General features: G+C 52.2%; 2 protein-coding genes across 5 annotated transcripts; one reads left to right on the top strand and one right to left on the bottom strand.

Annotated features, from left to right (window-relative positions):
* Positions 1-2735: 2735 nt before the first annotated feature.
* SMIM3 (small integral membrane protein 3) lies at positions 2736-5968 on the bottom strand. 2 transcript variants are annotated; one of them, XM_052772154.1, is made up of 2 exons: positions 5179-5968; positions 2736-3777 (listed from the first exon to the last, which is right to left on the bottom strand). In XM_052772154.1, the coding sequence occupies exons 1-2, from the start codon at positions 5613-5615 to the stop codon at positions 3597-3599; spliced, it is 618 nt and encodes a 205-aa protein (XP_052628114.1). In that variant the 5' UTR covers positions 5616-5968; the 3' UTR covers positions 2736-3596. The 2 variants fall into 2 exon arrangements, with proteins under 2 accessions (XP_052628114.1, XP_052628115.1); XM_052772155.1 differs by lacking the exon at positions 5179-5968 and adding an exon at positions 4082-4149.
* Positions 5969-6091: 123 nt separating this feature from the next.
* On the top strand, positions 6092-19605 carry DCTN4 (dynactin subunit 4). 3 transcript variants are annotated; one of them, XM_052772150.1, is made up of 14 exons: positions 6092-6282; positions 7970-8040; positions 8474-8652; positions 9574-9617; positions 10373-10480; positions 11078-11098; positions 12023-12096; positions 12449-12561; positions 13903-14012; positions 15042-15115; positions 15539-15593; positions 16081-16188; positions 16597-16694; positions 17427-19605. In XM_052772150.1, the coding sequence occupies exons 1-14, from the start codon at positions 6148-6150 to the stop codon at positions 17638-17640; spliced, it is 1404 nt and encodes a 467-aa protein (XP_052628110.1). In that variant the 5' UTR covers positions 6092-6147; the 3' UTR covers positions 17641-19605. The 3 variants fall into 3 exon arrangements, with proteins under 3 accessions (XP_052628110.1, XP_052628111.1, XP_052628112.1); XM_052772152.1 differs by lacking the exon at positions 6092-6282 and adding an exon at positions 6679-7014; XM_052772151.1 differs by lacking the exon at positions 11078-11098.
* Positions 19606-19788: the final 183 nt, after the last annotated feature.

Below are 19788 nucleotides of genomic sequence, written 5' to 3'. Positions count from 1 at the left end.
CAGCAGCAGGCAGCATCGCCCCGGCTGGCAGCGGCGCTGCTTTCCCTCTGGTAGCCTGGCACGGCATCAATGCTGGGGCAACCTCTGAACTTTTGTTCTAGGTGTGCAACGGGAGGCGCAAGCAAAACAAGCTCTGCCGGGCGAGAGGCCCCAGCTCCCCCAGCGCCAAGGCTTCCCCCATGCTGCTGCCTCCGTAGCTCGCCCAGACCTCGCCGCTCTGCTCCAGCCCGTGTGATTCCGCAGGTGCTGCCGGGGTTTGACAGCAGCCTCCCCGCTGGGCATGGTGCCCAGCACCCTTTGGAACAGGGACCCCCCCCTCCCTGAGTGCCCCCACACCCCCAGAGCTATGGCTGTGGTTGCTGCCCCCTCCAGCATCCCCATCCCTTCCTCTCGCAGGCAAAGATTTGTCCCCTGCAAAAATACCCCTGGCCCATTGCCCCCCCACCCAAAGGGGACGGGGGCACACAGTGACTCGCTGCTGCTGAGCAGGGGAGGGGAGACGGGTGGTCACCGAGTGCTGCTGCTGTCCCCTCCTGCATGAGGAGCCCCTCCAAGTGCTCTGACCCTGCGGGGATTTGCTCAACCCCAAGGCTGGGGAAGGATGATGAGCCCACCGGCCCGTGACGTTTGTGATGTGCTCCCGGAGACCCTGCTGCAGCCTGGAGCGCAGAGAGCGATTTGGGACCCCATAAGCCTCCCTTTGGGGCCATGGGGCTTGCGTTTGGGTCCTGTATCAGCAGTTGCTCCAGACAATGCTTCCCCCGCATCACCCAAGATATTTGGGGTCAGCTCCTGCTGCCCAGTTGCCACCGGGGCTCCCCACAACCTTCCTGACAAGTCACAGGGTCCACCATTCCCTGTCTGGCAGGGATAAGGCAGCCGAGCCGGGTGCTTGCATCCCCAGCATGGCTCTCATCGCTGCCCAGAGGTGAGGCAAGAGCCAGCATCCTACATCACCCCATCACTGGGGCTGCCAGCATCCACCTCCCCCAGCAGCAGCCCCCGCGGGCCACAAGCCGGCTCCCGCCACGCTCCAGCTCCACTGGCGCTGGCAGGGAACCATCCCCGGCGGATGCTGAATCACCTCGGCGTCTGCATCGCGCCTGCCTGCCACAGTGTCACCGCTGCAGGGCCCGCTCCGCAACCGGCAGGAAAAGGCATTTTTCCTCAGCAAAACACCACGCGAATGCTGCCTCTGAGCTCCAACACTGTTCAGGCACTGAAGCAAGGGCCGCGGGGGGATTTGCTTGTCTCGCTTAGTCCTCGAGGAGGAATTTCCAACTTGACAGTGTACATCAGTCTAAATCCATCCCTCCCATTTTCATGCTTTAAAAATGTCCTGGCTTCTCCCTGCTCTCCCCCCACCGCCATTTTGCTCTATGCTGTTTGTTGTTGTCATGTCTTTCCAAGGCTTTGCAATGCCTTTCCTGGAAATGTTTGCCACGGGCTTGAAACTTCCCAGAAAACTCCTACCGTGAAAGGAAACCTCTTGTACCCCCCGGCTGCTCATGACAAGGGGCATGGGGAGGTGGGAACAGCCACCAGGCATGGCTGCAGGGACGAGGGGGCTTGCATGCTTCTCCTCAGGTGTTTGGCTCCAAACCAGGCTTCCTTCTCAAACCACTCCAATATTTGTGGCTTCTTCCCTATTCCTCTTATAGCGAAGCTGCTCAGCTCTAGTTCCTGGTGCCAGATGCCGCCGGCCGTCCCCACACGTGATGGTGTCCCCAGGGAAGGGACACCGGGGTGGAGCACGAGGGGGAGGCAGAACCGGGGCTGCTCCCACCCAGCACAGCCATAATCTCCTCCAGCTGCCGCCACCGTGCCGTGCCAGCGAGGGAGGAAGAGAGGGGGAACAACAGGAAAATAACTCTGTTTTTTTGCCTCAAATTCTGCAACTTGAGAGGGGAGAGAGAGAGAGAGACAACAGCTCAAACAGAAATTTGTTTCTGGGCCAGGCAAGGAATACACGTAAGCTTCCTTCCCAGCCCAACCACAGCCCACAGCTCCAGCCCAGGCGTTTCTGCTCCCCGGGGGCTGTGTCCCCATGCTGGGCTCTCTCTCTGGGGAGGGAGGTGTTCGCCCAAGGTCCTGCTTCCCTGGGAATTGCCTGCCCCTCCAGCCCCAACACCAAAAGCAAACCCGATGCCTGCTGCCGTGGATCAAGCTGCATGGGGATGGGACACAGCGTTTCCAACACCGTGAGGCTGGTTGCTCTTTCCAGCAGAGAAAATAGGATTTAAACAATTCCCACCAGCATCGCCGTAGTGTTTCCCCATATCCCAGACAGATTCATCTCATTATTCACGACCTTTCTCGCTGTGAGTCACCAGGATGCCGTTTCGGCCCCAGGACTTCTGCCACACGCCAGAGCCCGGCACGAGGCTGCCGGGAGGGAGCGATGCCGATCACCCAAGCGGGAGAAAAGCAGCCGTCACCGCTGTCAGAAAGTTCCTGGAGATCCTTCCTGCTCACTGTCTGATGGTCGCTGCCGCTATCGCAGCCAAATTTGGGTTTCCACCCCCGGAGCGTGGGACGAGGCTAGCAGTGTGCCTCCCATGGGGCTGCAGCCACCGGGCTCAGAGGCTGGGCAAGAACCCTGGGGACCTCGAGCCAAGGCTGTACAGGAGGTCAGCGCAGGGAAGGTTTCTGGAGAGGCTGCAAAGTATCTCAGATCCTGCGCACAAGCACCCGGACACCATCTGTAGTGTGGACAGAGCCGCACGACACGCCCATGTATAAAGTCCATTTATTTCATAGCTGGGGCAATGTAAGAGCTTACGTGGTCCCTTGCCACTGCCTGGGCATGAACCCCTCTGCTCCTCCCGCTTTGCCAACCCAGGCAAGGGGTGCACAGACCCCCCCCCAACAGGGCCGGCGTGCCGGGCGAGTGGCAAGAGCCCTTGCCATCGGCAGGAGCACCAAGCACAGCCAGCGTGCAGGCAGGCAGGCAGGCTGGCAGGAGCTGCCCGCACTCCTCTGCCCTGCAAGACCCAGAGGAACCGAGCGCCCCATAGATTTTTCCTACAGTTTCAGCAGTTATCTGATAGAGGAGAAGCCGGTGCCAGCTGCACGCCTGCTGCGCAGCCAGGACGGGCTCTGTCACCGATGCTTTTAGCTGAGTCTGTGAATGCACAACCAGAAGCCATGTCCATCTTGCTTTGACCCTTCTTTCCCAACCATCCTGACAGCTGGGACTCCAAAGAAGAAAAAACTTTGCTGGGCATTTCCACTCCTTGCTGCTTGCCTGGGAAGAGACAGGGTCACCAGCAAAGGCGAGACCAGCCTGCCTGCCTCATGGGAGCAAGTCGGTTCTAGCTGGACACATCCGCAAAGTCACACATCTCCCTGCTGATGCCCAGACCGCCATCTCCCCGACGGGTCCCCGTGAGCTCGGTGGGTAAATAGGAGGCAGTGGGTTCACCCAGCAAGAGCCAGGTACAGGGGCAGGCGCCTGGGTGCTGGCCCACCCCAGCTCCTGCCTATCTCTCCCCAGCTCTCGGGGTACCCCATCGGGCTCTACGGGGTCCCTGGCACAGGATCCCACGGCTGTGGCCCCCTGCCCGGCAAGCCGGCCATCTCTCGTCGCCTCCGCCTCACACGATGCCGTTGCGCGTGGGGTGAGTCCGTACCCGGTAGATGATGACGGCAGTGGCTGGGCAGAGCACCAGGGCCGTCATGACGAGGATGGTGGCCAGGATGATCAAGACGATGACCCAGATGTCCAGGATGTGCTTGGGGAGAGTGATGAGATCTGCTGGATCAGGGAGGTCCATCCTGCAAGGGAGAGGCAGAGGGGTGATGGGGCAGCCCCCTCCGCCCCTCCCATAGCCAGAACGCCCCCCCATTGCTCTAAGCACCCCGCTGCTCTCTCCAGGGAGACCCCTGTGGCCATGTCCACCCTCGGCCTTCTTCAAGAGCAAAGGGCTTTGGTAAAGACTCCTTTGAGAAGCCCCAGGATTTACAGAGTGCTTTGATGCAGCTGGATTAACAGCCCAGGGAAAAACTTCCGTTAATTGCTACTGCTGTTAAAGGAGCTGATAAAGCAAAGCCACAACCAGACGTCCTGCTGGTCACTCACGAGTGGGTCATCGGGTGGTGAAACGGTGGGACCAGGGCGGCCGGAGCCCCCCTCACTTCAGGGGACCCTCGCCCCCCCCTCCCCCGCGGTGCCTCCTGCTGACTCACGGAGTTAATGGCTTAATTAGCAGCAGGGCTGGGGGCTGAGAGGCCAGGGAGCGGTCACCATCCCTCCACGGATCCCACAGCTGCCTTCTGCCGGGCCACCGAGCGACACGACCGAGAGCACCGGGCTGAGCCCCCCCAATCCGTCCCGCCCGCAGCCGCCCCTGGCTCCAGCACCCCAGGGAGGGGGGGACACACACGGACGAACCCCCACCGCGGGGGAGAGGAGGCGGCGGCCGCAGCCTGTCCTGCCCGCACCCCCCTTACCTGCAGCCCGGCTCCGGCGAGAGGCAGCGGCAGGATCCCCGGCGGGGGAGGCAGCCTCCGCCTGGCCCCGCCCGGCCCGCGGGGGGCGGCAGGGGAGGGAGAGGAGGGGAAGGGGAAGAGAGAGTAGGGGAAAGGAAGGGCAGGGCAGGCAGGACCTTTTTTATGCACCGGGATAAAGCAAGAACACGCTCCAGCTCACCCCCACCCCCCCCAACCCGGATGGGGTCAGACCCGTCTGGAGCCAAACCCGAAGGTCTCAAGTGTCAAGGAGGCACCCTGGGGACGTTTCATAGCATAACAGCTTCATAAAGTGCTTTTGCCCCGTTCCTGTTCCCCTCCTGCCTCGCCAACAGCAGGGCTTACATGCCCCCACTTGCCTCCGTCGCCTGGGGCAAGAGGGAAAAGCAAAACCGCTGAGAGCCTCCGTCAAACCCCAGCAGCGAGGCGCCAGCCAGCGCTCCCCGGGGCTTCGGGGCAGGGTTGATTTACAGACACAAGCAGAGAGCACCTCCGCGGAGGCGGCAGACCTCGGCCCACCAGCTGGGAATGGCGTTTCTGCTGCCCAGTGGAATATTCTGCTCCGTTGGCAATGCTGAAGGGCAAAGCCAGCAGCAGCTATTCCTGGCCGGCTGTGGGAAGCAAGGTGGGATGCTCTGATTTTCCTGCTGGGACACAAGCCTGGTGTCACCCACACTGGGACCCATGCACCGCACCCTTCATACCCACCTTTCCCGGGGAAACGTGCCGCATTCCCGGTGGCGGAAACCACTACCACATGCTCTCAGACACCCCCAGCCTCCAGGCACGCAGCTCCCCGCTCCCCCAGAAGCAGCGCACAGGCGGCTGGCGGGCAGCCTCCTCCCTGCCTCCCCAAGAACGCGTCCCCCTCCAGCTGCTGCGGTCGGATAAAAAGCATGTGGGGTTTTTATCGCGCGTGGCGGCGGATCCTCGCAGGCAGGGGTTTCCTCTGGAGCCGCATGGGCAAGCGGCGGGCAGAGGCCACGGGCTGACACCAGGTGCTGCGCGGGGACAGGCGAACCGGGGCGAGGACGGGGGAGCGATGCCGCAGGCCAGGCCGCAACGGATGCTTGGGTGGCGTGCCTAGGAGCAAACCGGAGGTGGTTTGCTGATGCAAGCTCTGGACGCAGAGCGCAACGCGGCATTCGGAGACCTCACGCTTCTGCGCTGATCCCACGATACGGGGATGGTTTGTTTTTGTCAGGATCCCGTCTTAGCGACCGTGAGACTAAAAAGAAACCACCTTTGGGGGATGACGAAGTCCAGCACCCTGCGGGTTCAGAGGGGAACGTGGGCGGCGAAGGCTCAGGGGAAGGGCGCAGCAAAACGTGTTACCAAGTGCTCTGGCACGCGTGAAGCAGCCAGGCCGGCGGCCGCGGCCCCGCTCCCCCCGCAGCTCCCCCGCCCAGCCCGGAGGAGCACAGGGGCGAGCGTACGGCTTCGCGGGGCGACGCAGGGCTGAGCCAGGACCCCGCTGCGGGCAGAGCCGAGGCTGCTCCTGCTCCTGCTCGTCCTCCTCCTCCGGCGGGCAGGCGGCCATGGCGCGCCCGGGGAGGCGGGCGGGCCACGCGGCGGCCGCCGCCCCGCCCCGTCCCGCCGGGGTCACGTGGGCGGGGCGGCGCGGTGACGCTCGGCGCTGACGTCTGACGGCGCGCGGGCAGCCGCCCCCCTCTCAAGATGGCGTCGCTGCTGCAGTCGGAGCGGGTGCTGTACCTGGTGCGCGGGGAGAAGGAGATGCGGGCGCCGCTGTCGCAGCTGTACTTCTGCCGGTACTGCAGCGAGCTCCGCTCCCTGGAGTGCGTCTCGCACGAGGTAACGGCGGCCCGGCCGCGCCGCGCCCGCAGCCCGGTTGGGAGGGGGCGGGACGTTGCCCTCTCTGCGCGCGCCGGTTGGGTGGCTCTCCCGCCGCTCACTCGCTGTCTGCCTCGCTATTGGTTGGCGGCGCGGCTGAGGGGTGCGCACAGCGCTGCCTGCATGGAGAGGGGTGATTGGCGGCGGATGACGGAAGGGGCGGTGCCTTGCTTTGGATTGGCTCTGAGCGCCTGTCCGTCGGTGGGGTTCGGGCTGTGATTGGCTGAGGCGCGCGTACCAGGGGTGGGGACTGCCGCGAGAGGCGGCCTCCTCTCGTAGGAGATGTATTGTCGTCCCCCCCCCCGCCATAGGGCCCGGCTGGGTGGGAGCGGCCCCTCCGCGGGGCCCGGCGGGGCCAGCAGGGACCCCCACTCCCCGCTGTGGGGCACGGCAGGGGGGGACAAGCACCCCTTCCCACACACACATCCCCACCGGGGCCGGCCGGGGAGGGGCAGGGACGCCCACCGACCCACACCCCTCCGTGGGGCCCGGCCCGGGGTGAAGACCGAGGCGTTCCCGGGCTTGGACTGGTGCCTCTCACGGGGGGAGAGTTGCTCCCGGGCGGCCCCCGGGGCTCACCGAGATGTGCTGGAGGGGGTGGCGTTGGCGGCATCAAAGTAACAAACCCCACAAAGGCAGTTCGCTGAGGCCGGAGAGCACTGTCCTTGATTTCAGAACGGTTGGGAGTGTTTGGTATGAGTTTATTTTCACCTGGACAAGCTTTTCTCCCACGTTATGCAGTGGGATTTCTGCTGTGGCGAGTTTGTGCTTTGTCCAGGAATGGCTGGAGCCTTAAGCTGTAGGTTATCGCCAGGCTGGAGCGATAGTCTGCTGGTGCGTGGGGGCCTGCCAGGAGCACTGCTTTTGTGCAGAGCAGAACATGGGCAAGCCCTGATCCTGGGGCTGCTCGTGTGACTTCGCAAGTCATCATAATAAAATTGGTGGAATTGATTTTGTGGAAGTCTGGGTGAATTAAGAAATTACGATAGATTTGAAAAGCCTTAAAAGAGTGACTGTGCAACCCAGATCTCAGAAGAGGTATCTCTTTGGAAATGTTAAAGCCTCTGAAGAGTGGAAAATTTGTCACCAGGCTGCATCCATCATGAATTCGCTATAGTGTGACAAGTGCAGTCATTGTGCATTTCCATGTTTAACGATAAGTTTGTTTTCCTCTTCAAAAAGGGGACCCCCTTCTTGCTACTGCTGTTTTAATGGACAAAATTAGTTTGTGACAGCAGACAGATAAAAAGCATTTTCTGAAATGTATGTATATCTGACCAGTGTAAGTACAAGGGCAGAATAAATTTAGATATAAACGGAAAATACCATGTTGTTCAGCTGAAAAATGAAGTTGCGGTAACTGCAAAAGGTCAACACCCAGTTGTCCTTTTCCCATTTACTAGGCGGAGTACTTTAATCTATCCTGACTTAAGAAACCTTCTGACTTACATTATTAAAGATCAAAATCTGGCTGAGATGGGCCAAGATTTCAGATACCAAAAAATGTCTCAAGTCTTCCCTGACTTCACCTGTCTGTTGCCAGACACAAAGCCTTGTTAAATCGTGTGGCAGAGTTTCAGGCCGCTGCCAGCATGCGGTCTAGACAAAAGCATGCCAGGAAGTGTGATGTGACCGTCTTGTTCATCAGGTGGACTCTCACTACTGCCCCAGCTGCCTGGAGAACATGCCTTCAGCTGAAGCCAAGCTGAAAAAGAACAGGTAAAGTTGCTTTGGCTTTTTTCATCAAGACTCCCTATTTTAAACAGCTCCTTCCTTAATCAACACCTGACCGTGTGTATCTGAAACTCTCCTCAAAAATTACATCACTTCTTGCTACCTGTTAGTCTGTTTCGGGGAATAAGAGTCTTTCCATGATGTATCATGTGGTCTTCATGTTTTAGTTCTTTTGATGACCTGCTTTCATAATACAAAGGGTTTTTTAGTATCACCCAGTATTTCTCACTGTTGCGATTCTTACGTTGACTTTGAACCCCTCCTGTTCGCATTGATGGCTCTGTTGCCCTCTTTCCCTAACACTGTTGCATAAGATAAAAAGGTCTGTTAGTTTAATCTTGATTTTTTTTGTTGAGAGCATTTTCCTTGGCCTGGGACCCTTGTCAGAGCACTGTCTTATAGGCCTTCATCTTTACAGGTGTGCTAACTGCTTTGACTGCCCCTGCTGCATGCACACCCTTTCCACCCGGGCCACGAGCATTCCTGCTCCGCTCCCTGACGACCCAGCCAAGACTACCATGAAGAAAGCGTATTACTTGGCCTGTGGATTTTGCCGCTGGACTTCCCGAGATGTGGGCATGGCAGACAAGTCTGTCGGTAAGTGACAGCCAAAGACAGAAAACTGAGTAACAGCAGGAGCCCAGATTGTGTTTTGACGGTAGCAGATCATCAGATTAGTCTCTCACTGTACAATACACATAATATCTCTCTAGGTTTTGAGTCAGAGTTGGAAATTCACAGGAAAACAGTTTGTTGCTGAAGTCTTCTCTGAAGAGCTGAGATGAGTTAGGGGAACGTGTGACCCACTTCCGTGCTCGTGTTAACCTGACTAGTGAGAAAGCTGTCAAACGAGGGGCATTTTTAGTTGGTGCGCTCTCCCCACACTTGAGATCTTGTTTGTGTATCTTCAGAGACTTTGAAGCCGCTCAGTCTGACAGCATAAACATCTAATTTATTTTCTGTCACTTATGTTCGCTTATTCCAGAGTTGCTAGGCAGTGTTTGTACTTCGTTTTTCTCTTCGTGACAGCACTGGAACAAGGCTTTCATCTATTTCTTGGTGCATAAGACATGCAGAAAATATCTGTCGGGCTCCAGAAATGGGGCTGAGTAGATCAAGCAGATCCTCTGACTTCCAGTGTTGATGTGACTGAAGAGTGAGAGCTGAAGATGCAGGGACATGGGCAGCCAGTAATAAGAGACGGTTCTTGTAAACTCATGTACCTGCTGCTGAAGTGACTCCTAGGTGCTGTCCTGATTATTTCTCAAACAGCAGTTGTTTAAAAACACAGTATAAAAGCTGGTGAAGAACCTTCAGCCCAAGTCTGCCTGTGAAAAGCTTTCAGAGGTGTGCATTTGTGCAGGCTTGAACTTAAGGAGTTGCAATGGTAAGTGTAGCAAAAATAGGGAATGTCATATTTCATGAGTAAAACTGAGATAGTTGGGTGTTAGGTGTGATTTCTTTGCAGAGTCTGGAAACCTTCTCCTGAGGACTTCGTTTTTTCTCTTTCTCGTGCAGCTAGTGGTGGCTGGCAGGAGCCGGAGAATCCTCACGCACAGAGGGTGAGTGAAGGGGAAGGCCGTGCTTAGGCTGAGATGCATCAGCTAGAAAAAGCTGTTAGAGGCACCAGGCCTTCTCAATGACTTTTTCTGCATCTATGTAATCCTTCAGATACCAGTTCCAGTTCCTAATCTCCACCTTGACTGAATTAAATGGAAAGCCTCTTAGAGGCTTTCCCATGGATGTTGCAGTATAAAATCTCCTTTTCAGAAGAAACTCATTTGCAAACATCATATCTAATAGTGCTGTTAAAATGACACCAATGAATATGCTACGTATGTATGTGAAAAAAAGCTGGTTTTCAACCAAGAGTGTGTTTAGGATCTGGAAAACAGAACTACACCTTTACTATCCTTCCCTGTCAGCAGTTAGGGCTCTACACTAAATGTGATCAGCCTTGGGTGGGGGGAGAGATGCTGTTTGCTCCACTAATCCAAATTGCTTGGTTTTGGCCACGTGATATTACTGTGTCCAGTCATGGCAGATCCGTGAACAAAGTCTCAGTTGCCTAACTGCAAAGTGAGAGTTGGACACTGCTTTCTGATAGACGTCAATCCCAAAGGAGGGTCAGTTTGTCACCCGCAGTGGGAGTTAAGACACACAGGCTTCTTTAATGTATATCCTTCAAAACACAGCTAGTACTAGGAACAGAGTGAAACAAGTAGCAGGAGCCCCAGCTTGTTCGCAGACAAATACTGCAGCTGGTCTGGCATTTGTTCCTTGTTCACTGGGTATCTGTTCCTTTTCATCCCTCTAGATTAACAAACTGGTTGAGTACTACCAGCAGTTGGCTCAGAAAGAGAAGATCGAGCGGGACCGGAAGAAGCTGGTGCGACGCCGAAACTACATGCCCCTGGCCTTTTCGGTGAGCTGGGAGTACTGTGCTCTCAGAGCAGGACAAGTGATGGACAACAGCCCCGTCTTGAAAGATTAGATAGTTGGTAGCACCATAGGGCTGCTCAGGGTTTTTTTTTATTGAGAATGGGAAGAAAATGTGCTAGGGCACATGGGTTTCTTTAGGGACAAGTAGTTTTACACCCATTACTGTGCATTATATTGCCTCTCTCTCTAATAGTCCTCTCTGATAATGCCAGAAGGGTTTACACTTGCCATGCAAAGGAATATGTTATCCAGCAGTGAAATGCAGTGCAACCGCAGTCACAATAGTGGTAGCTCTTTCTCAGGACAGTTGCATACCACGGTTCAGTAACAGTTAGATCAACATTGTCTGGCACTTTTCTGCATGAAGTCTCAACTGAAATTAGCCTTAAGACTTGGTTGTGGCCTGAATGACTTGTTTATTGTAACTGGCAGGTAAATGCTTACTTTGTTTAGCTGGGTGACTCGGCATATGCTTGCTACTTCTCAATTAACTGTGCTTGCTCTGTGCCCTTGCTTGTGTCTTATGGCTGCATTTTTTGTCTCCGTTGCTACCTGCTGCTATTTTGGGGGCTCTCCACAGCAACACACTATACACGTAGTGGTAAGTCTTTTCACGGTTTCTGCTGGTGTTAAAGCTCTCATGATACCAACTGAAGGGGAGTGACAGATCCTACTCTTCACCTTGCCTCAGGGCCTCTGACTTGGATGTGCCTAGAACAAACGCACATGAAGGCTAACTAGTTAGAGGGTAACATTTGTTACAAAGAAAAATATTTTTTGTTAGCTTACAAACAGGGCAGTGTCTGGGTAAGTAACATATGCTTGAAAAGCAGTCCTTCACTGGTCTGAGACACAGCCGTCTGTCTGCCCGAGGCAAATGGCACTAACATGAATCTTCTGATCCTTGAAGAATCACCAGGGTAGGGTGATACTCAGATTTCTCGTTTGGTGAGAATTCAGGTTTTCAGTCGTGGCCGGAAGCACCCTGTGTACAGTTCAGCTGTAGAAAGCTGAGAAGTAGCTCAGCTATTCCTGCCAATTGGTGGTGCCTGGTGAGATAGACCTGTAGATAACAAGGCTTGTAGGAGGCTGAACCTTCCAGCTGCTTTTAGTAGTGCTACAGAGCATTTCAGATGGATGCATACCCACATCGACCCAGTTCTTTTGGCAGCTGAGCTGTCATTCTGCACTGCATGATATGCTATTGCTCTGAAGAGAAGATCAAGGGAAAATGTGTCAGTAGTGCAGGCTGGTGATTTAAGGAAAGAGCAAAAGCTTTATAAGCGGTAGCCACATACATCTGTATCTGTCTCTCCCTGTCTCCAGTGCGGTGGCAATTGTTTTCTCCTTACTAACAGTTTGAGCAGAAAAAAAATCTTGGGAAGCACTGAATACCTTTCCTTTTTTGCTTTCCTTTGCTTGTCTCCCTATGCTTGTCATGCAGCTCAAAGGATGAGTTTGCAGTAGGTCTTTTTGTCCTGGCAGGAAGCAGACCTGAAGCTGACAGTTCCTTTTTTCCTTGTAGGACAAATACGGTCTTGGAACCAGGCTTCAACGCCAGAGGCCCGGAGCACCAATCAGTGCCCTCGCTGGACTCTCGTGAGTCTCAGGGTTGGGGTTACCTGTGTGGAAAGGATAGGAGGTGTAGGCAACAGAGCAATAAAGGAGCTTCAGAAAGATGATGAACCATATTCGCGGATAGCAGTGAAAGGAGCTTGCTTCTTTGCAGCATTAGAGATGTCAAATCCTCAGGCATCTCTGTGCAGCAGCTCCAGATATTTTGCTTTCTCCCAATAGAAACAAGTGACTGCTCACGTCCTTGTGCAGTTACTATTGTCTTGCAATCTCAGCTCTCACTGCCTTCTGTGTTATAATGCAGTTAGTGCTGTTGCTGTCTGTCAGAGCACACGTACTATATTTTATGACCGAGTTGTCCCTCACTTTGCTTCAGCCTGAAAGAAGGAGAGGACCAGAAGGAGATCAAGATTGAGCCAGCTGATGCAGTGGAAGAAGTGGAACCTCTTCCTGAGGATTACTACACAAGACCCATCAATCTGACAGAAGGTAATACCTTAATATTCTGTCACTTTTTGCCCTTACATTTTATAACATGGGCAGTGCCTGGAAACTTGTCTGTGGGGTTCCTATTGGCCCAAGATTTTAGTAATTTTTATGCTGGGATTGAAATGGTGGGAAATTTGTGACTTTTAAAACGGTAACTTTGAATGCAGCCTCAGGTTCATGTTGTACATGGAAAGCTCAGAGCCAAATACATCAGGCCTCTTAACGGTTGTTTCATTTTCTTGCTGACCTTAATTTCTCTGCATGTGAAGTGTCAGCTTTTGGATGGAGAAAAGAGCTGATGTCCTTTTTCAAGTAATAGCTGGAAATAAGGAAGTAGCTGAGCTGCTGCAGAGTTGGAGCCAAAACTGACCTGTGAAGTAACAATTGCACATTACTTTTGACATCAGCTTACAACAGCTTGCATATGCTTGCCAGTTATTTAGCTGGCTCATGATTTAATCAGCAAATATTGTAAAATGGTCAACTAAACTTGGGAGAGAACAGGATAAAACAGCAGGTACAGGAAGCAATGTAGACTTTCTGCTGAGGTGGCTCTAAGTAGGACAGATGTTCTTGATAGTCCTGCAGGCCTACAAAGTCCGCCAATATTAATTAATTTGTGAAAGGTTTATGGAAAGGAGTAGATAGTCTTCGTCTCCTTTTCTCATGAGACTGTCAGCATTGTGAGAGTATGATGCTGATAAAGACAACTTTTGTGATTCTCCGCAGTGAGGCAGAGGCTGCCAGGTGGCTCACTGCCTCTTAGACACTGGGAACAGTGAGGAGCCTCTTTTTTTGGGAGAAACCCATGGGAAGTTTGGCTGCTGGGAGTTCCTTGCCTCAGGAACTATGTAGTCACCAAGTCTCTGCATGAGTCTGAATTACGCAAACTCCTTGCTGAGAAGCTGTATATTGTACTCATGCAGCATCCAGCTGTGAGGGTAACAAAGCCACGAAAACGCATTTGCCCTTGGGGGAGGAAAGAACTTATTTTCTAGATGATTACAAAATTCTGTTTCCACCTCATCTGAGCTTTGAATAGAGATCAGGGTCCCTTGTTTCTCCTGGGCTGGCACTGATGTTGCTGTCGTGTTACCGTGTCCAGTCAGGGCAGCCCTTTATACAACTTTTACTTGCATTCATTCACTGCTAGAAACAGTGACACTCGCCAGTGGCTTCTGAATTATTGGGTGCAGGTGAAATTCAGTTTCTTAGATTGTAGCATGTCTGCACACAGTGTGCGGCACACTTGCTCTTGAGCCAGCGCATATGTAGAATCTAGCTCAAGTTCCAGTGTCTGAGTGCGATGTTAATTTGTTTTGCTTTCTGCTGTGCACCCAGTGACGACTCTGCGTCAGCGTCTGCTGCAGCCTGACTTCCAGCCGATCTGCGCTTCCCAGCTCTACCCACGTCATAAGCACCTCCTGATCAAACGTTCACTGCGCTGTCGGGTAGGTAATTAAATACAAAAAAGTGCTTTTTCTAGGCTCACAGAACTTGGATTGTGGGAAATGGGCTGTGTATTTCTTTTTAGAAGAAACTGCTCAAATGCTTCTGGTGTTGAAAGTTCTCAACCAAATTACTGGTAACAGCACTAGGAGGTGAGGGAGGCTGTCGCATTTCTGACATGATGAAGATTGTGAAAGGGGGACAACTTTGTCAAAGATGCATAAAGATAGAAAGGTGGGTTTGCGTAAGGGTCTGTGTGCTCTGCCTAGCCAAAGAATCGTAGAAGTCTGCCAGTACAGTCAGAATTTTAAAATTTCTGCTATTAGTAAAGACAAAAATCAAAGTGAGCAAACAAAATACTAGTGAGAGGCAGTGCAGAATACTGAAGATGCCCTTAGAGTGAAGGCAGAAAGAGAATATTTCAGAGAAGAAAATTAGAGAGCTGGGAAGCGAAGATAGGCAAGAATTAAATCCAAGTTCTGCTGTTGGCTTACTATGCGGTCTTCAAAAAGCTGCTTGTTTTCTCAGTGAAACAGGGATATTTATCTAGTTCCCAGGGTAATAGAGCAATATTCTTGTAAGTATTTAAGATGTAGAATGGTTTGCAAATGCAGAATGTTTTCTCAGAAATATGTAATATCAGGCTGAGCCTATATTTGAAAGTAGCATGTGAGGAGGTCAGTCCTGAGTTCCAGCTGTTTGGTTTTTTTAATGGATCCTGGAGCATAAGTCAAAGGGCTTGCAGTTATTTGTGCCGCCTTCCTCCTGCAGTCAGTGAGTGTCCGAGTATTTTTAAGCCAGATTCCAAATCCCATGTTTCTGAGATTGCACTGATATTGCTGGTTATGACATTTTCAGAGTATCAATAACTTGACAAAACAATGGCTACATGCACGCCAGGGTAATTTTTGTCTGCACTGTGCTAGAGGCCAGTAGTGCCGTGGCTAGTGGCACAGTGCTTGCAGCTCTGATTCTTTGGTTTGGGACTGCACACTGTCTTTGTGTGCTGACTAAAATGTCTTTGTCTCTAGAAATGTGAACATAACCTGAGCAAACCAGAATTCAATCCAACATCTATCAAATTCAAGATCCAGCTGGTTGCTGTGTAAGTAAGATATGGGACTGGGGAGAACAACCACCTATCCATGCTTAGTTAATGCCTTCTATTTTAATTTCTTTTGTTCTCTTGATTTGACCTCTTGTATGATTGTGTCATCTCTTAGGATGGCGTAATCACGTTTTTAATTTATGCAGCTTATCCATAGTAGGTTTGCTTCCTTCTAAAAAGTTTGCTGAAGACTTCAGCAGTTTGAAAAAGACCTTGCATGCTGTGCTAGCCCCACACAGTATCAGGAGTTTGTAGGATTAGGCTTATATAGCAAAAGGGCACTTCATTTTAATGTAAGCTGAGCTCTAATAGCATTGAACAAGTTAGCTGGATGTCTGTGAAGACATCCCTCTACTTCAAGAGGTTGGTTATAGACAGCAACACAGTCCATCATGGTCATTTGCTTTGTTCTTGTTGTAGTAACTATATCCCTGAAGTGAGAATCATGTCTATTCCCAACCTGCGCTACATGAAGGTCAGTACTTTTTTCCAGAAATGTCTTAGTGTGAGACACAGCCGGGAGGCGTGGATGTGGGATCTTTCTGGAAGATGACATGGTGTGATGATTGCTGCCTGAGGGCTTTGCTTGCTCCATTTGGAGAGGGTGCAGGGTTTAAGGGAGTGGTTGGAATTACACTGCATGTACTTATCACTCTGAATGAGTAGATTACTGTGCAGTGTGACATCTGGCATCACAAGCATACACCAATATCTGAAGAATAAAAGGTGTGGAGTTGAGATCTTGGCTAGATTCCAAAGATGTCTATTACTTACATTAAGAAAGAGTGCTGTGCATGGCATTGGCACCTTTCTTACGGACTGGGGGTGTTCGCTGTCTGTCCCTTGAGTGTATGTGGTGCAATTTTTGAAGGTGATGATCAGTCACAGAAGATGGAGATGCTAACAGTAACCATGAATTTTAGAGAATTGCTTCTTAAACTGTGATTCCTGAATCTCCCCAGGAGAGCCAAGTCCTTCTGACTCTGACCAATCCAGTGGAGAACATCACACATGTCACGCTGCTGGAGTGTGAGGAGGGAGACCCTGACAACATCAACAGCACTGCCAAGGTATTGTGCCCTCCTGCTGTGCAAGCCCAAGCCTCTTCCAAGGCTTTCCACTCCCGTTTATCCTTCCACAGATCACACTTTTCATATGTCCTTCAGTGTCTGCTAACTGCATTGCATTTTCCTCCTTGGAGCTTAAATGACTGTCACCAGTGTAAACATCAGATCATAAAGTGTTTTGAAATTGTATCTTTTCATTGAGATCCAGAACCCAAGGGAGAAATACACAATTTCACTGGTAGAGTGGTAACCGGGTGGTACTGGTGTGGTTTCCTCCACGAAAGCCTAGGATGAATCACTTCTCTGTTAAACCATAGTAAAGCAGCCTTCAGAAGGGGAGGGCGCTCTCCTGCTCACAGTGTAGGTGGTGATCAGTGCTGAAAGGCTTCTTCTCTTCCTGTTCTGTTTCAGGTGACAGTTCCTCCCAAGGAGCTTATTTTGGCTGGTAAAGATGCTGCGGCGGAATACGATGAGCTGGCAGAGCCTCAAGATTTCCAGGATGACCCTGAGTGAGTGTTGTCTGTCCTGTGGGGATCCTGTCCCTTAAAAACTTGGCACTTCAACCAAGTAACTCACGCTCCTCTGTGTCTTCAGCATGTTTGGGGGCTTCTTTTTCAGGTTTTCCTGGGGGGGGTGGTTTTTGGGGGAGTCAGAGATCAGCAATGCAAATCTTTCTGCTTGTGGTTTGGACTATTCAGGAGACATTTGTTCCCTTTGAGGCAAGGTGTGCTGTTACAGCAGTTGAGTTGTAGGTTGTGATACTAATTCTCTCCAGAATACTCTGTGTAATCCTTTCCTTTGCAAGCAGAGGGTTCATGGTAGCGGTGAGAACTACACAGTAGGCTGTGTGACAGAGCTGCCTCCAGCCTTCAAAATGGAGTATGTTCTGCATCGTCTTACAGAGCAACTTGAGCTATATACTGTGGCCCTTCTTTGTTGCACTGCCGGGTACATAACTCCCGTGGCCAAAGCAGGCATGTTCTGTTTGACAGATGTGCCAGCAGCTGTCAGCATAAAGGGGGGCACCCACGTTCTGAATGTGGGGCAGGAGGGGCTGCGGGCCCCCTGCAAAAAGAACAGCAGGGAGTAAGCTACAAACCAGGGCAGCTGTTCTAGCAGGGCGTATTCAGCCCACGGGCCGTAAACTGAGCATCCCTCTTACGTGGTGTCGGAATAAATCTCTCAGAACAATTGTTTGAGAACTTGGCTGACCCAGTGTTCTTTTGTTTTCTGCCTTGCAGCGTTATTGCCTTCAGAAAAGCCAATAAGGTAGGAGTTTTCATCAAGGTCACCCCACAGAAAGAAGAGGGTGAAGTGACCGTGAGTTTCAAGATGAAGCACGAGTTTAAAAACCTCACTGCTCCAATCCGACCCAGCGAGGAAGGCGATCATACCTCTGAGGTCATCTGGCTCACCCATCACGTGGAGCTCAGCCTCGGTCCAGTGCTCCCATAAATGCTCCCAATGCTTGCACCCCGACGGCTGGCCGCAGGATGGACTGTCACAGTGAGGAAAGCACCTGGTGAAACGTTCTGTGAGAGCTCCTTTGTGATGTGTGGGTGTGTGCCACGGGCCCCAGCTGGGCCACGAGAGGCAGCTGAGGGTGCCGTGGTTTGGGATGGTTTGTTCTCTCTCCTCTTGTCGTAGTGCCCACTAACTACCGCTCTGCTTCCCCACACTGCCACAGGCTAGTTTAACTTGCAGCACGTGTTTCAGCACAGAGAAAGATCTCTCTTTCTCCAGATTTGCACTACACCTGGCTGAATTTGGTTTTATCAACAGAAAAGAACCCATATTGGTTTTTCTTCATGTCAGCCCACAAACCTGATGTTACATAGTCAATAGTGAATGACTTCTTTTTCACACAGAGCTATGCCCTTCCCAAAGAAACATTTTAAGAGGTGGCCACATCTGCTGCGTTATTGGCAAGTTATTGGCAGCAGCATGATGCTTTCTTTTGGTTTTCTGCTTCCTCGTAGGATACCTCAGCTGTGGGTGATTGGGACATACAACCCTACCACTCTGGCCTGTGTAGCTTGCGTAGCCAAGGTGATAGATCTGTTTTCACAAAGAAAATGATCAGTTTACCTTTAAACCGAAAACATAGTGTACTGTAGTGTTCATGGATTTGACTGGCAACCGAGCCCACTGTCAGCCCGCTGCGTTGCAGGTGGATGTTGTAGCATGACGTGCTGCGAGCTGGGAATTCAGGTTCTGCCACAGCTCTTGACTGAGGCAGGGATGCTCCAGAGAGGCTGCCTGGCAGTCTTCAGATCAATTAATGTGTGTTAATAGGGGTAGCGATCAGAGTATGAAACCTGGAGAGTTAAGATTAGGTCTGGTATATGTAAAACTACAGAGGCTGTTTGAGTTCATACTCTTGTCTTTTTCCAGTTAGGGTGGGTGGGAGGGAGGTATAAAGGTGGGAAGGCAGTTATACGTTAACTAGCATACACTGTACCATAAGGTAATTTATCTGGGGTGTAATTTGGCTGTAGTCCAAGCTAAAATCAGTAATTAAGAGCAGTGTATCCAGGATACTGAATTACCAGTAACTCCACAGCTTTGTGCAAGCGGGTGAGATCGCTCTTCCTGCAGAGCATTCCCAGTTCAGACATTGACCTTCATTAAACATTTCTGATGGGCTTTGATGTGCTGCTGTGCTGGGAAAGGCTTGAATCCCAGCCAGCCGCGGCTGTGTTGCTCGAGACACTTGTGCCATGGTTCTGCCAGCCTGGAGCTGCAAATCCTCTGCATGGGAGGGCTGGACGAGGCTGCCCACTCTCCGGGGGAGGTGGTGGTGCAGCACCCAAAAACATCTCCCGTAGCGCGAGAAATCTGCCTTGGTGTGCCCGGGGGGGCCGCGCGCCTTACAGCCTAGATCCTGCAGCGGGTCTCAAAGCGGCCGAGGCATCACGTTTACAACTTCGCGTAGGTTACACACAGTTGTACAGCATGAGTTTAAGACTTGTAGTTCGTCGTTAATGTCTAGTGCTAGCGCCTGCTGCGGCTTTACCTGTCCAGATAACAAAGCACTTAACCTTTGGCTGTGACTTCTTTTCAGTAGCCGAAATAGCCACCATGCTTGTGACACTAATGTGGAAAAGAGCCTTCCAGGGACAAGAAGGCGGCTGACCGAGGCCTCGAGCTGCCGTCCCCCTCCGGCGCTGGGCTGGTGTTTGCACGACCTGCTCATGAATGCTCGGTTTCTCACTGAAAACAAAAAGCTGCGTTGATTTATGATATTCTGAGCGGTCTAATTAGCTCGGTGAGGTTTGGGGTTTTTTTTTCCTCCCCTCCCCGTAGGTGCTTGTAGGTGATAGGAAAGGTGTGTCCCTGCTCCCCTCCCTGACAGGCGACTGTTGCCTTACTGCTTGACGTCGTGTAGTGACCTTCAATAAAGCAAACGTGGCTCTCGGATTCTTTGCGCTGGTTCTTACGCTGCGGTTCATTAGAAAATAATAATAATTTAAAAAAAAAAAAGCGCTAAGCGCCCAGCCCCCGTTTTCCCAATGGTTTCGCCCGTCCCCCTGTTCCCGGTGGTTTCGCTCGCTCCGCCCATTCCCGCCCCTTTTGCCGAGCTCTATGGTTTGCCGTGCCTAG

Source organism: Harpia harpyja, chromosome 20, assembly GCF_026419915.1.
Source record: "Harpia harpyja isolate bHarHar1 chromosome 20, bHarHar1 primary haplotype, whole genome shotgun sequence".
Classification (NCBI taxonomy): domain Eukaryota; kingdom Metazoa; phylum Chordata; class Aves; order Accipitriformes; family Accipitridae; genus Harpia; species Harpia harpyja.
This window is presented reverse-complemented; position numbering and strand designations above follow the sequence as displayed.